This window comes from Pinus tabuliformis, chromosome 1_1 (genome assembly GCF_031772625.1).
Source record: "Pinus tabuliformis cultivar Carrire ecotype Pingquan chromosome 1_1, CPIR1, whole genome shotgun sequence".
Lineage (NCBI taxonomy): Eukaryota > Viridiplantae > Streptophyta > Pinopsida > Pinales > Pinaceae > Pinus > Pinus tabuliformis.
This window is the reverse complement of record NC_142297.1, coordinates 612261043-612275093: the sequence shown is the minus strand read 5'-3', so window position 1 is coordinate 612275093 and position 14051 is coordinate 612261043. Positions and strand designations below refer to the sequence as shown.

Here is a 14051-nt window from a genome sequence, read left to right as displayed (position 1 = left end):
GGAAGGAAAAGAGCACAATACGATTGTGTGTCTCAGATTCAGTATTGTTAAATGTATTAGGGGAAGCTACGATGAAGGCTTTGTGGGACAAGTTAGGGACTTTGTACCAATCTAAGTCTCTGGTGAATAAACTTTTCCTACGGATAAAGCTGTATAACTTGAGGATGAAAGATGGAGACTCAGTGACAGAGCATCTGAATGCATTTAATACTGTGGTAAGTTAGTTATTATCTGTTGATATTAAAATTGTAGATGAAGATAAGTGCATCAGTTTTTTGTGTTCTCTACTAGATTCATGGGATAGTCTGGTTATTGCAATAGGTAGCAATGCAACTGCCTTGTAGTTTGATGAAATAGTCTCATTCTTGCTGACGGAGGAAATGAGATGGAGAAATATAGAGAGCTAGAATGGTGGTGCCTTGTCTGTACGAGGACGGTCCCAAAACAGAAACAAAAACAAGTCATTGAGTGGGAGATCTAAATCTAGAGGGAGATCTAAATCTCCAGGAAAACATGTAAAGGTGGTGTGCTGGAAATGCGGAAAGGAAGGGCACTACAAAAGGGACTGTAAATCTAAAGCTCCTGATAAAGGAAAGGGATGTGATGATGCTTCTTCTGCAGAGGCGAAAATCACCTCAGATGAAGGTGGGGATGTGTACTTGGCTTCTTCAAGTACACATGTAGATCATGAGGCATGGTTGATTGACTCAGGTGCATCCTTTCACTTCACTCCCCATAGTGCGAGTATGAGAAATATGATGGTGGTGATGTCTTCTTGGGGGATGACAGGAAGGCTAGAATCATTGGTCATGGAAAAGTAAATTTGAAGTTGCAAGGTGGAAGGGTTAGAACACTTCCAATGTTCTGCATATTTCTGCATTAGCCAGAAATCTGATTTCTGTAAGCAAGTTGGATGAGCAGGTGTAAAAACAATGTTCGAGAAGGATACCTACAAGATGGTTCGGGGGGCACTAGTATTAATGCAAGGAGTTCGAATTGGAACTCTGTACAAGATGCAAGGTATCACTATTGTTAATGGGTGCAATAGCTCTGTGGTTCCTGAAAGTGGAGCAAAAAATCTAGTGGTCTTTGGAGAGAAGACCATGCCATGGCATCAAAGGCTTGGACATATTGGAGAGAAGGGCCTTCGAATACTTCATGGTAAAGGTATGGTAGAAGGTATGAGTAATAGCTCTCTAGATTTTGATCTCTGTGAAAATTGTGTATATGGGAAGCAGAATCGGGTGAGTTTCCACTCTGGTGGTAAGAAGGCGAAACATATATTAGAGCTTGTGCATAGTGATGTGCTTGGACCTGTGAAGGTTCCATCACTGGGTAAGTCTGTGTACTATGTATCATTTATAGATGACTTCTCAAGGAATACATGGATATATTTCCTTAAGAATAAATCTGAAGTCTTTGACAGATTTAAAGAATTTAAGGCTCTAGAGGAAAAATACAGAGAAGAAGATAAAGGTGCTAAGGACAGATAACGGTGGAGAGTTTTGCAGTAAAGAATTTGAAGAATTCTGTAAGAAGTGTGGTATAGCACGGTAGAAGACTACTCCATATACACCTCAGCAAAATGGAGTTGCAGAAAGAATGAACAAGGCGTTGACGGAAAGGGCAAGAAGCATGCTCAATGGTTCCAGGTTAGGACAAGAATTCTAGGCAGAGGCGGTGGAGACTGCATGTTACCTGGTCAACAGATCACCTTCATCAACATTGGAAGATAAGACTCCACAAGAGGTATGGACTGGTAAGAAACCTTCTCTTTCACATCTGAAGGTATTTGGATGTGATGCATATGTACATGTTCCAAAGGAGAAAAGAACCAAGTTGGATAGTAAATAAGAAAAGTGCATATTTATTGGGTACAAGGATGGTTTAAAGGGTTATAAGCTTTGGAACCCAGTAACAAGGAAGGTTGTGTACAACCAAGATGTGGTGTTCAGAGAGGTGAAAGATATTATTAAACATGAAGTCCAACCAAAGGAACCTGAGAAGATAGAGTTTGAGCTTAAGGAGGAAGAATCAGACTCTATAGAAGAGGAGGAATCAAAAGATGAAGAGCCACAAACTCCGGGTGTGAGAAGATCAGTTCGAGAAAGAAGGCAGTCGGAAAGGTATAGTCCATTTTCTTTCTGTTCAAATTTTGCTTTATCTGTTACTGATGATGATCCCAGAACTGTGAAGGAAGCCATAGATTTAGAGGATGGAAAACTCTGGAAAAAGGCCATGGTTGATGAAATGGCATCTTTGCACAAAAATGATGCTTGGGATCTGGTGGAGTTGTCGGCTGGAAGGAAACCCATTGGCAGCAAATGGGTGTTCAAGAAGAAGACAAATGAAAAAGGAAAGGTGGAGAAATACAAAGCTCGCTTGGTAGCAAAAGGTTATTCCTAGGTGCCAAAAATTGATTTTGGTGATATTTTTTCTCCTGTTGCCAAGGTAACTTCTATTAGATTACTTTTATCTGTTGCTACTGCTTTTGATTTTGAGGTAGAACATATGGATGTGAAGAAAACATTTCTTCACGGGGATCTGGAAGAGGAAATCTACATGAAGCAACCTGAAGGCTTTGCAGTGAAGGGTAAGAAAGAACTGGTATGCAAGTTAAAGAAGTCTCTGTATGGGTTAAAACAGTCACCAAGGATGTCGTATCAAAAAATTGATACATTTATCTGGGGACTTGGCTTCACCAGAAGCAAAGAAGATCACTGTGTGTATTTTAAATTAATTGGTGATTGTGTTATTTATCTGGTCTTGTATCTGGATGATATGTTGCTGGTTGGAAATGACAAAGAAATTATCTAGGATTTGAAGACCCATTTGTCCTCCAAATTCGAAATGAAAGATCTTGGTTAAACCTCTGTGTCATTTATGATGTGTTTATATGCTGTGGATGTCTTTTATTTTGTTGTGCACCGTTGGCTCTAACAAAACGCAGTTTTAGGGCATACTCCAGGCCATTATAAAATATAATTATTCAAACAATACATTTATTATTAATTTTATTAGTCATTTATTTATTTATATGACAATTTTTATTTTCTTGTAAGGGTTTTAATATAGTATATGAATTGTTTGGAAATTTGGAATTGAGGGAAAATGAGCTTTGCTAGGGTTTTTTTTTTGGCGTTAAGATCTGTAGAATCACCCCAACGATGCGCATTAATGCTGGTGGTATTTTCGGAGGAATTGTCATAGTCCTAAATTTATGCTGGTAGAGTGAAACAAGGGTCACTCCATTTGCTTGGAGTCCAAAAATTGTTCAAGAGTTGGCTTTAAGTCATTATGTTGGGAGTCATTGATTATTGCAGTTATTCTCTCTAGCCGGGTAGATGGGAGATCGATGGAATTTTTATTTTCAAATCGTTAGATTGCTTCTCTACAAGTATCAATATCTGGTTATCATTTTCAAATGTTGGATCTAGCTTTTTTATGGCATTTGCAAACGCAAAGGCCTTTGGATAGACCTATCGTTTATCCATGTGGATATGGGGTTTTGGTCAATGATTCAGTGTCCTTGTTTCTAAAGATTCTCTCAGATCGTTGATGTTGAGGTTATAAATGGTGTCAAAGATCATGGGCGAGGCTTCTTAAGCCACCATCTAGTTTTTGAGTTCATGGGTCTATGGGATTTGTGGTCTGGAGATGGACACAAACCCTTGTCTTGGCTTCAAAAAAATTGAAATAGCCTCTTGGATGGATCAAAGGATCATGTGCATGAATCTAAGGTTGTAGGTGTGATGGGGTTCTTTCATTTGATTGAGCTAGATTTCTGGATGGTTTTAGAACTAGGTGAGGTAGCTTTAGGAAAATTCCCAAGGGCCTAGGAATCCCTTCACAAATAATGGCGGGATACACGACAAATCCTAAGGGTGGAGATAGGAAAATTCCTCAAGGTATTGGTGAAGAAATCCATAAGCATCCATGCTTGTTAGGGCCTAGTGATCCCTTGACTGGTTTTGGTAGGATTGCAGTAAAGCCTGGTAGTGTATGTTTATTATTTGGCCTAGGTATACCTTGACCAGTATTGGCAGGATATACAATAAATCCTAATTGTATAGATGAGGCTTTCGGGCCTAGAAATCCCTTGACCGATAATGGTGGGATATGTGGTAAAGCCTGAGGAAGCCCTAGTTGGTTTTGTTATGAGTCCCACATTTATGATTGGAATATGGCATGGGGGTGATTAGTTGAAAGAAAGATTTGGTTCAGCCCAATCTATGGTCGAGTGATACGTGGAAGTCCCTGACTTGGTTGACGTTTGCATATGTTAATAAGAGTTCTTTTCCCCTTGTATTTCATGAGTATTTATGCTTGTTACTATGTGGCTTTGATGGTTGTTCTATCATTGTTAGTATGCTAGTTATAAACATGGTTTTATGATAGACTTTATTTATGGATCTCATCATGCTTTGATTAGTAAATGAATGGTTAATGAATATACGACCTAATAGATGATAATGCATCTATTATGAGAGGGAATCAAAACTTCTTGACGATTCTCAAATAAGTATGAGACCCTTATGTTTAGATATGTAGTTATGCCTATAGATTACATGTTCATGATGTGTTTGATGAAATGTTTGTCATGGTTGGGATGGGTTAGGTTAAGTCCTTGTTCATTTTTTTCATTAGAGGCCCTGTCTATGTGTTATTTATCATTTATAAAAGTTTCATCAAGTTCTGGGCAATGTTATGGAGACTAGCCCTGAAAAAGTGGCTTAGATCTCATGGTCGTTGGCACGGAATTGGGTAAAAAATATTGTAATCGCTCCCTTGCAGGGTTATGCATGCAACTAGAGGATTACAGTCAAATTCAGGATGTGTTATGCTAGCGTCTAGGAGTCCAGATCAACAAAAATAAGTTAACTCAGGGTTTGGGCCCCTGGAAGGGTGGTCTACCTCTTGGGGGTCCTGTAGCACTTGAGGGAAGTCAGTAAAGTTTTGTTTTGTCTCGTTGATTCCACTTCCTCAAGGTGATCTAGGAAGTTGAGTAATTTCATAGTAGTCCTCAACTCACATTTACCCTGGTAGATCGGTGAAAGTGGGTAAATGTGGGAGGTGGCGTTACAATTGACCTTGGAATGCTTGAGTTTATTATTTTTTAAGAATTTTTGTATGGTGTTGATGTACCTTGAGTTTTTTGTTTTTGTTTAATCAAATGAAGCATTAGTTTTTTCTATCATTTAAAGGATGTTTGTTTTATGAATCATCTTAATCACTAAAAATCATAACAAATGATATCATGACACTTTTTTGAGCCAAAGGGAAGTATTTTTTTTCTATTAAGTATTTACTTGTGCCAATTTTTTCCTAATTAAGTTATTAACTAAATCACAATCATCCCAATATCATTTGACATAATAGTGATTCCATTTTTGAATTAATATTACGATAACAATCTTGAAAAATATTATTAAATTTATATTATCAATTTTAATTAAAATCTTACCATTACAATTTTAGTCCTCCATAAACAATATTGTTAATTCACTACTGTATTCAAAACCAAAGTGATTGCTCTATTTTTTAATTGAGATCCTTTTAACATTTTTATAAAATATTGTGAGAAGTATATACATCCAATAGTCACCATTTCACATTTATAAACTGTTTTTCAATCTAAAAATTACATTGCAACGACAATAATTTTATCGAAACAGAGATTGTTTCCTTTTTTAATTGGATTAATAATAATGATTTTGCAAAATATTTAAAATGTTATGACTATTTTTAATGAGTGGAATCTCAATAAAAATTAAAAAGGATTGGCATTAAATGATAAAACAAATAATGGTAGCTACGGAAAAAAGGAAATGAATCTTGGAAAAACTTAAATTATAAGCATCCAACTTAACATGAGAAGGGAGTATACAAAAGAAATGAGAAAGTTTACCATTAAAATATAGAAAAACAACTTTTCTTTTATAAGAAAAATTAATTATTTTCAATTTCATTTATTTATGGTCTTTTATATGAAACAAAAATTATAAAGAAAGTTATAACCCAAATGTGACTTACATGGTCTTATTAAAAAAACAATTAATGCTAGTGTTTTTTCTAAATCCACATTGAATCATTTATCAATTTCATGTGTTAGGGATGAGTATCAACATAAACACCTTTGCATGAAACCTTACCCTAATTTGTGGATAAACTTTTTAACTTTCTAATTTAATATATTAGTTAAAAAAAAACAATCACAAAATTTTAATTTATAAATATATTAAATAAAAATAAATAAAATAGGAGTTGTTTTTAGTGTGATTTTTTGGACTTTCTTGTGCCGTAAAAATTTGAGGTGAAATCTTAGTTTGTGTTATTTAAACTAGTTTTTTTTATTATATATAAAGATTTATCACCCGAAAACCCCCTAGGGCATTACGATTGTGCAGGGTTTACCCATGAAACTTGTGATTTCAATAAATTCTTGCGGGATTTTAGAGAAATTAGACTTGGAAAACCCATCGGAAAAACTTCCAAAAAGTTGCACTAAAGACAACTTGTTAATAATATAATAAAAACTTAAACGAGTTGTCTTTAGTGTGATTTTTTTGAAGCTTTTCTGATGGGTTTTCTGGGTCTAGTTTCTCTAAAATCCGCAGGAATTTATTGAAATCACAATCTTGATGGGTAACACCTGCACAATCAAAGTGCCCTAGGGGCTTTTCAAGGTGCTAAATCCATATATATAGTCAAAAAAACAGTTTAAATAACACAAATCAAGATTTCACCTCAATTTTTCCACCAAATTCCAACACCAGAAGGTCCAAAAAATCACATTAAAAACAACTTCAAACTTAAAACCCAATAAAATTAATAACAAAATCTATTTAATAAATAATAATTATTATATTAATTATTAAATAAATTTTACTAAATAATTAACATTAACAATATAAGAAACAATGATGGTTTATCTTTCGGGAATCTTCTCATTATCACGGATGGAGCGCGCAGGTGATTTTTCTCCAGCCCTAGGGTTTCAAGTTAAGATAGCTGCCGCCGCTCGCTGGTTCGCGCCGCACTGGAGGTGCGGCCATGGTTCTAAGCGAAGGGAGGTTTATGTGGATCTGGCCTGTGATGGAGACGGAATCTGCTTGGTCTGCAAAACTGTCCTGCCAGACAGTGACGCGTTGTTCTGCAACGGCAGCGTTAGTTCCTGGCACATGCAGTGCCTGAACCCTCCTTCGACGGCTCCCCCTACCGGAGATTGGTTCCGTCCCGACTGTCCTCTCCCATTTCAGGACAACCATTCTCAATCTGTCGCTGTTAGCAAGTTTTCCAGCGTGCCTGATTGTGATTTGATAAGCCAGATCAGGGCGATCCAGGCGAAGTTGAATCTTAGCAAGGATGAGAAGGCAAGGGAGCTCCTGGCCAGAGGATACTCTATGCAGCAAGGAAGCGGCGGCGAGGTCAAAGGCTCCAATCGGGAGGCCACACCGAAAAAGGAGCTGGAGAGGTTCGACGAAAGCCTGAACTGCGCTTTCAGCATGCTGCTACCCAAGCGACCCGTTACGATAAGCCAAGATCCTGAAGGTCTGCTCCCCCGGATGGGAAATAGCTACGGAAGCTCAGGAAGCCCTGGCATTGCCTCATTTCAGATCCAGATCAAGCTTCTATCTGGAAAAACCCTGCTACAATGGGTGAGAGCGTCGGATCTAGTGCGAGACCTCAAGCAGGCTCTGGAAATCAAGTTGGGGATTCCCTCTACAGCACATCGACTTCTCCACGAAGGTAAACAACTCGAGGATCTCTACCCCCTGTCTTTTTACAGCATTCAGAGAAATTCCTCCATTGCTCTCACCCTTCGTCTAAGGGGGCGCTGCAGGACAGTCATCCTCAGCTAAGGCGTTTTCTTACAAGGATGTTGTCCATGCTAAGATGCCTAAGAGAACAACTCCACCTGCTCAAGCTCCCAAGCCTTTCCTGGTGGATAAACTGGAGGAAACCCCCTCCATAGAAATAAAGCATCCATCGCTGGATGAGCAAACCCAGCATTTTGAGGAACATGGCATTATTTGCAGGTTTAATGGGCTATGGCCACGCACAGCAGACCTCTACCAATGGGTCCAATCTAACTGGACCAACAACTGCAAGGTTCTGCTATGCTCGAAGGGATTTTTCATCGTAGTGTTTGCCTTCGATGAGGACTATCAAAAAGCCTTAACTGGTGGCCCATGGTTCTGGGGTGCAGCTGGCTTATTCCTCACTCCTTGGTTCCCAGAGTTCGATCCCTCTACAGCAGTTATCACCAAACTTCCCATCTGGGTCAGACTTCCAAACCTCCGAGCGAATCTATGGCATTTTGCGGTATTCCAAGGGATTGGCAACTCTCTAGGCCGCCTTTTAGACACAGACGTCTATAGAGGGGAAAATGGCTTATACACTTTTGCCAGGATCTGTGCAGAAATAGACATAAGAAAAGGTCTCCCGGACCAGATCAATCTCAAAATTGGAGATTTCCATTGGACTCAGACTTTGGATTACGAGAACACAGCCTTCCGCTGCCGCAACTGCCATCTTACAGGCCACCTTCAGAGCTCTTGTCCCACGATGCCAGCCCAAAAGAAGAAAGCCAATACTAAGCAGAAATCCAAAAGCTGGAAGCCTCATGATCCTCCTCCCATGGACGATTTTGACTTCAGCTCCGATGAAGAGGAAGAGAACAAGGAAGGTGAGGCAGCAGCGTCGGAACCGGATCCGTCCTCGGCAGGTCCTGTGGTTTCGTCCGTCATACCAGCCTCTCAGAAAAGGAACCATGAATCCTCCTCCTCGGACTCAGACAAGGAGACCTCTCCGTCGGCTCATCTCAGTTTGCAAATCATGCCAGCTCAGCAAAATCCTCCTGAGTGGGTCAAAGTTGGAAAAAAGAAAGGGAAAAAATGCAGAATAGTGGATTCCGCACATGTTGGGTAGAATCCTCTGTTCTGATCCTGCTCCTCTGTTCCTCTTGTTTCTTCTTGTTCAGCATTGTTCTCTACTCTTTCTCTCTTAGGAGCCGAGGTGGACAACCAATCCTTTCCGGCTGCCTTTGTTCTTGCTTCTCTTGTTTGTAACCCCGCATTGTACCATACGTTTTTCTTAATAGAATTAGTTTTTACCGAGAAAAAAAAAAAAACAATGATGGTTTATCTTTCACTAACAAAACTACAATTCACATGTTCAGTGAAACAAAAAATATACAAAAATGAAATAGTGAATTTACATTAAAACTTAAAACTTAAAAACTTAAAACCTAATAAAATTAATAGCAAAACAAGGGAAGCTGCGAGGCAGCGAGTCCCTGCATGAAGTTAACATTTAAGGTCTAGGGCTAAAGATCTACTAGTTGTGCTTTTCAGGCATGCAGATATAAATTAGAACATCGAATTATGTACAACACAAAGGTAGTCTATGTATCGATCAGCTAATAAGGAAAATTAATGCACTGACAGAAGTGAAGAGCATGTTACAGACACATTTTATTCACAAGCAAGAAACAAAAAGCATGTCCTAGGCACATTTCCAAGAACCAGATTCAAAACAGCATGAAGAATTAGAGAAGTATAATTCTGAGAGAACATTTTTTCAGAGGCAGAAACATGCCCACCAACACTCAGTTGCATATAAGCATTTCTTATGCCTTGCATTTGCTGTTTTTAGAGGGGTTGAGGAAACATGCGCCATACTCACAGTCTTTACCAGATACCTGTTTCACCAGCTACCTGTTTCACCAGCTGTCCTTCCGTTGTATGTTTGGAAACTGCCACCAGTTGTGTTTGTAGCAAGAACCAACACAAACCAACTGTCTTCTAAAGCTACACCTGCTGATACAAATTTGGTATCATTCACGTATTGGAAATATTGAGACGTTACAACCATGTAATTGTTGTATGCTATCGCCGGATTTGAATCAGGAACACAATCAGGAAGGATAACTCCATCCTTGGTATTAGATATGTTAAGATGGCAGCTATCCAGTAACTGCGGATAGTTTGAAAATTGAGGTTCATTGCCAGGAACAGTATCTTCACCAGTAGCATTATTACAAGATTGACCTTTGAACCATTCTGCAATTTGCTCAGCCAAACAAGCAGCATTTTCATTTTCTGTGAGAACTGGCAGCTTCCTTTCTTGTCTAAAGTGTTTACAGCCACTGCAGTTCAGATTATATCAAAGTCAATAAACATTCATATGCAATCATACTGCACTGACTAAAATATTTGATTCCACTGGAGATGCATTAGGTTCCTGCTACAACAAAAAATAGAAAATAGACAATAGTAGACACCATCCAATATTCATTAACCACGAAGTCACTTCACATTCAATGCTTTAGATCTCACTGGCTTGAAAATGGAATTGACTAACTGAAGCTCATAGGTCCAAAAAATGCACAATGCTATTTGTCTCGGCAGTGGATAGACTGGAGAACCTGATCTTTATGGTGACCATTAGACCATCACAATTGCAGTTCACAAACATAAACACCGTTAATTCATAATCAGTGAGTACCATCGATATATGAAAGCAATTAAATTATTCCTGAATGCCTCCTACACCCAGATTTTAAATCTGTTAACAATTGGTCTGACTCCTGCGCAGTGCGTACAATGTTTCTTGGCAGCGACAATAAATTCCTGAATTCAGCCACTCATATTTGTAAAATTATGCCCATGCCTGTTATGAAAAGATGTCAATTAATAAACACGTATGTTATTAAATTTTTAATTTTTTTGCTGGATATAAATATAATATGTTGGATTTGAAATAGGGAAATAGAAAATAGACATGGGGACATCATGCCCCACAAGGAGCTGCGTGCAATCATGCTATGGATCTACCTGTAACATGCTATGGGTCTACGTGTAATCATGCTAGGACCTGTAATGCTATGGAGCTACGTGTAATAATCTTAGGACATGTAATATAGCTAGCATTCCATATAGCTAGAGCTACGTGTAATCATGCTAGGACGTGTAATATAGCCGGCCTTCCATATGGCCATTTATGGAGGTGCAGTCTGGCATAGGATTATTTATGGAAGTGCAGTTTGCCATATGCTGAGCCCTCTGCAGCCTGACCCATGCAGAGGATGGTTTAACCGGCGGATCTACTGCGTTTCGACTGTAAAATTCAGAGCATAGACGAAGGCAAAGTCTTCATGAGGAGGCGTCTGAATAAAGCGAAGAACATTCTTATTGTTCTGGACAATGTCGATAATTTTGATCAATTAGATGCTTTAATGGTTACCAAAGTTCTTGGGCCAAGTTGCAGAGTGTTAGTCACGACTCGAGATAAGAGAATACTGGAGCTCGCGCAAATTTCTATGATATATGAAGCTACAGGACTCAACGAAGATCAGGCAATAGAGCTCTTTTGCCGCCATGCATTTCTCAGTGCCCGGCCTAAGCTTGGTTTTGATGATTTGGTCATAAAATTTGTAGAGATCTTAGACGGATTGCCGCTCTCTTTGGAAACATTTGGGAGTCATCTATATGGCAAAGCTGATAGAAAAGTATGGGAAGCTATATTGGGCAAGATTTCTAGAATTCTGCCTTGGAATATCAAAGAAAGGCTGAAAATCACAGTTGAAGCACTTGATGAAGAAGAGAAATCAATGTTCCTGGACGCTGCTTGCTATTTGGCGGGGGAAGGCAAAGATACAGCTATACGTATATGGGATGCGTCCGGGTGGAGTGGCTGGTTAGGGTTTGAGACTCTCGAACAAAAATGCTTGATTCAGGTGGATGTCAAGAACCGGATAAGAATGCACGATCATCTGCGCGACATTGGGAAGGACATAATCGATCAAGAGTCCAAGCATTTTCCTGGGCGTCGAAGTCGCCTTTGGCGTCCCACTGACATTATCAAAGCACTCACAGAAAATTCAGTATGTGAAATCTTTACAACATTCGCCCCTTTTGATTTTTAAGCTGAATTAACTGGTATTACTCCTTTCTTTTAATCATTGCCCTTTCCCAATCAATAACCCTTTGCCAGGGCAAATCAATCACTCTTTTTTAGGAGCAGTCAAGCTGACTCAATTGGTATTACCGCTTCTTTTAATCAATGCCCTTTGCAATCAATGCCCTTTGCCATGGCAAATTAATCGCTTTTTTAAGGAGCAGTCTAATGATCAGAGTGAAAATTTTAGGGATATCAGGAATTTTCATACTTTAAAATGTGTTTTTATAAATGAATTTTAGTACTCTTAAAACTCCTACACTCGTAAGCACTCAAATTCCTCAGATTACAGTGCTCAAACTTAGCATTCCAAAAAAAAAAAAATAAAAAGACGTACAGAATTCTAAACCATGGCTTTACCTATGTGTTTGCAGTGGCATTGAATCAGATTCCTGGGGACGCCATGCCGGAGAACAAAAGCTTGGAAGGTGCGAGAAAAAGCAACTGCCCAGTAGTTTGGCTTCTTTTTTTTCTTCGCAGAGCACCTACAGTGGCCATTGAACCTGTCCAGCTAGATCATGTAAGTAATTAACTGGAGCTCAAAAATTCAAATTCAAGTTAATAGTATCTTGTGATGCAAAAATTCAAATTCAATACTAGGATAAAAAAATAGAGAAATTCATAACATTTTAACAATATATGTGGCTTGAATTTCCAGCGACGGCTTCAGAAGCACAACCAGCACAGTGGGAAGAAGACAGCGACCGCGATATAGACAGCACCGACTTGGAGGATCCTCTGGGACCAAAGGCTTCTTCTTGCGTTCGGCCGGCACTGGGTGCTCACACCTTCATCAACCAGTATCTTTGTCTCTGTCTGGGCATCTGCTTTGAGTCTGCATAGTAGATCTCGCATAGTCTGCATAGAGATAGGTTCTTCCTTTTCTGTCTCGGCATCTACATATAGCTTTGAGTCTGCATAGTAGATATAGCCACCGAGGTGCTACAAAGTAAACAGATGGCAGTGTCAAAGTAAACAGATGGCAACCATGGCATGCACCAGCTGCCAATGCACAACCTTGTAACAGGGAACACGAAACCTTACCAAACCTTAGCATACCCCTGCAGATAATACGAATCGAATTAATGTTAACATTAAAACCAGACCGCTGACGGTTAGCGATAATGCACCGGGCGTAAAAGCAATTTAAGCTATGCTCGAGCCTCTTCCGCCTCGGGAAGAGGCCAAATAAGATGGCAAAGCCTCAGGTGGAAATGAAACTTAGGTTAGCTCGGCACATCCCCGCACACAGCATTTCCAAACCTTATGATAACCACCGAATAACACCGGGCAGCGACTAAGAACTAATGCTATATCCGTCGCGAACGATTACTATAGTCCCTGCCGAATGCCAGATGGCAGGGACTAATAAGTTAAACTCTGCCCGAAAATGGAAATGACGAGGGCATGTGATATTGTCAATGCTTGACAATTCATCATCCGATATGAGATCTGTGAACTCGTCTAAGTATGTATTTCTGTAGATTGTTGCGCAACCTCATCCATTATCGTTGGTCATGCTTGACGTTCACGTATTTGGATTTTTCTCTCCCGCGACGGTTCAACAATGGCTGTGTTCATTCCTGTAGGTTATTTATATCTTTGTTTATCACATTGAGGCTAGGATTGTATTATCTGATAGGCCCGGTTTTCTTGCCTGGCAAGGTCGAGTTGCAGGTGGAAACATAGTTTTCAGAGAAATTTACATATACATTTATGGATCTCCCCATCCTAGTGTTTTTGAAAGATGGACTGTGTCTATGTGGAAGTCAGAAGCCCCATTGAAGATAAAATGTTTTACCTGGTTGGCCCTTTTTAACCGATCCTGATTTGGTAGAATTTGATGAAAGGGGGTTATCAGGGTTCGAGAAGATGATATTTTTGTTGGATCTTCTTTCGAAGACATTATTCACTTTTTCTTGAATTTTCCTTTCGCCAAGGCCATTTGGGACTATGTGGCGGTTTCGCTGAATATCAAGATTGACAGGGAATGGTCTACCATATGTGAATGCCTATTGTATTGGTCTCCGAATTAAAGGCCCTGTCGAGCGCTTCCCCTGTATGGTCTTTGGTGGATCTGGCGCTCTAGA

General features: G+C 39.4%; 1 protein-coding gene and 1 pseudogene across 1 annotated transcript; one reads left to right on the top strand and one right to left on the bottom strand.

The window, feature by feature from the left end:
- Nucleotides 1-9708: 9708 nt before the first annotated feature.
- Nucleotides 9709-10512, bottom strand: LOC149214770 (putative GPI-anchored protein At3g06035 pseudogene; annotated as a pseudogene).
- Nucleotides 10513-11158: 646 nt separating this feature from the next.
- On the top strand, nt 11159-12804 carry LOC149214769 (disease resistance protein RUN1-like). Its single transcript, XM_089389503.1, has 3 exons — nt 11159-11891; nt 12336-12389; nt 12620-12804. The coding sequence occupies exons 1-3, from the start codon at nt 11159-11161 to the stop codon at nt 12802-12804; spliced, it is 972 nt and encodes a 323-aa protein (XP_089245629.1).
- The last annotated feature ends 1247 nt before the right edge of the window (nt 12805-14051 follow it).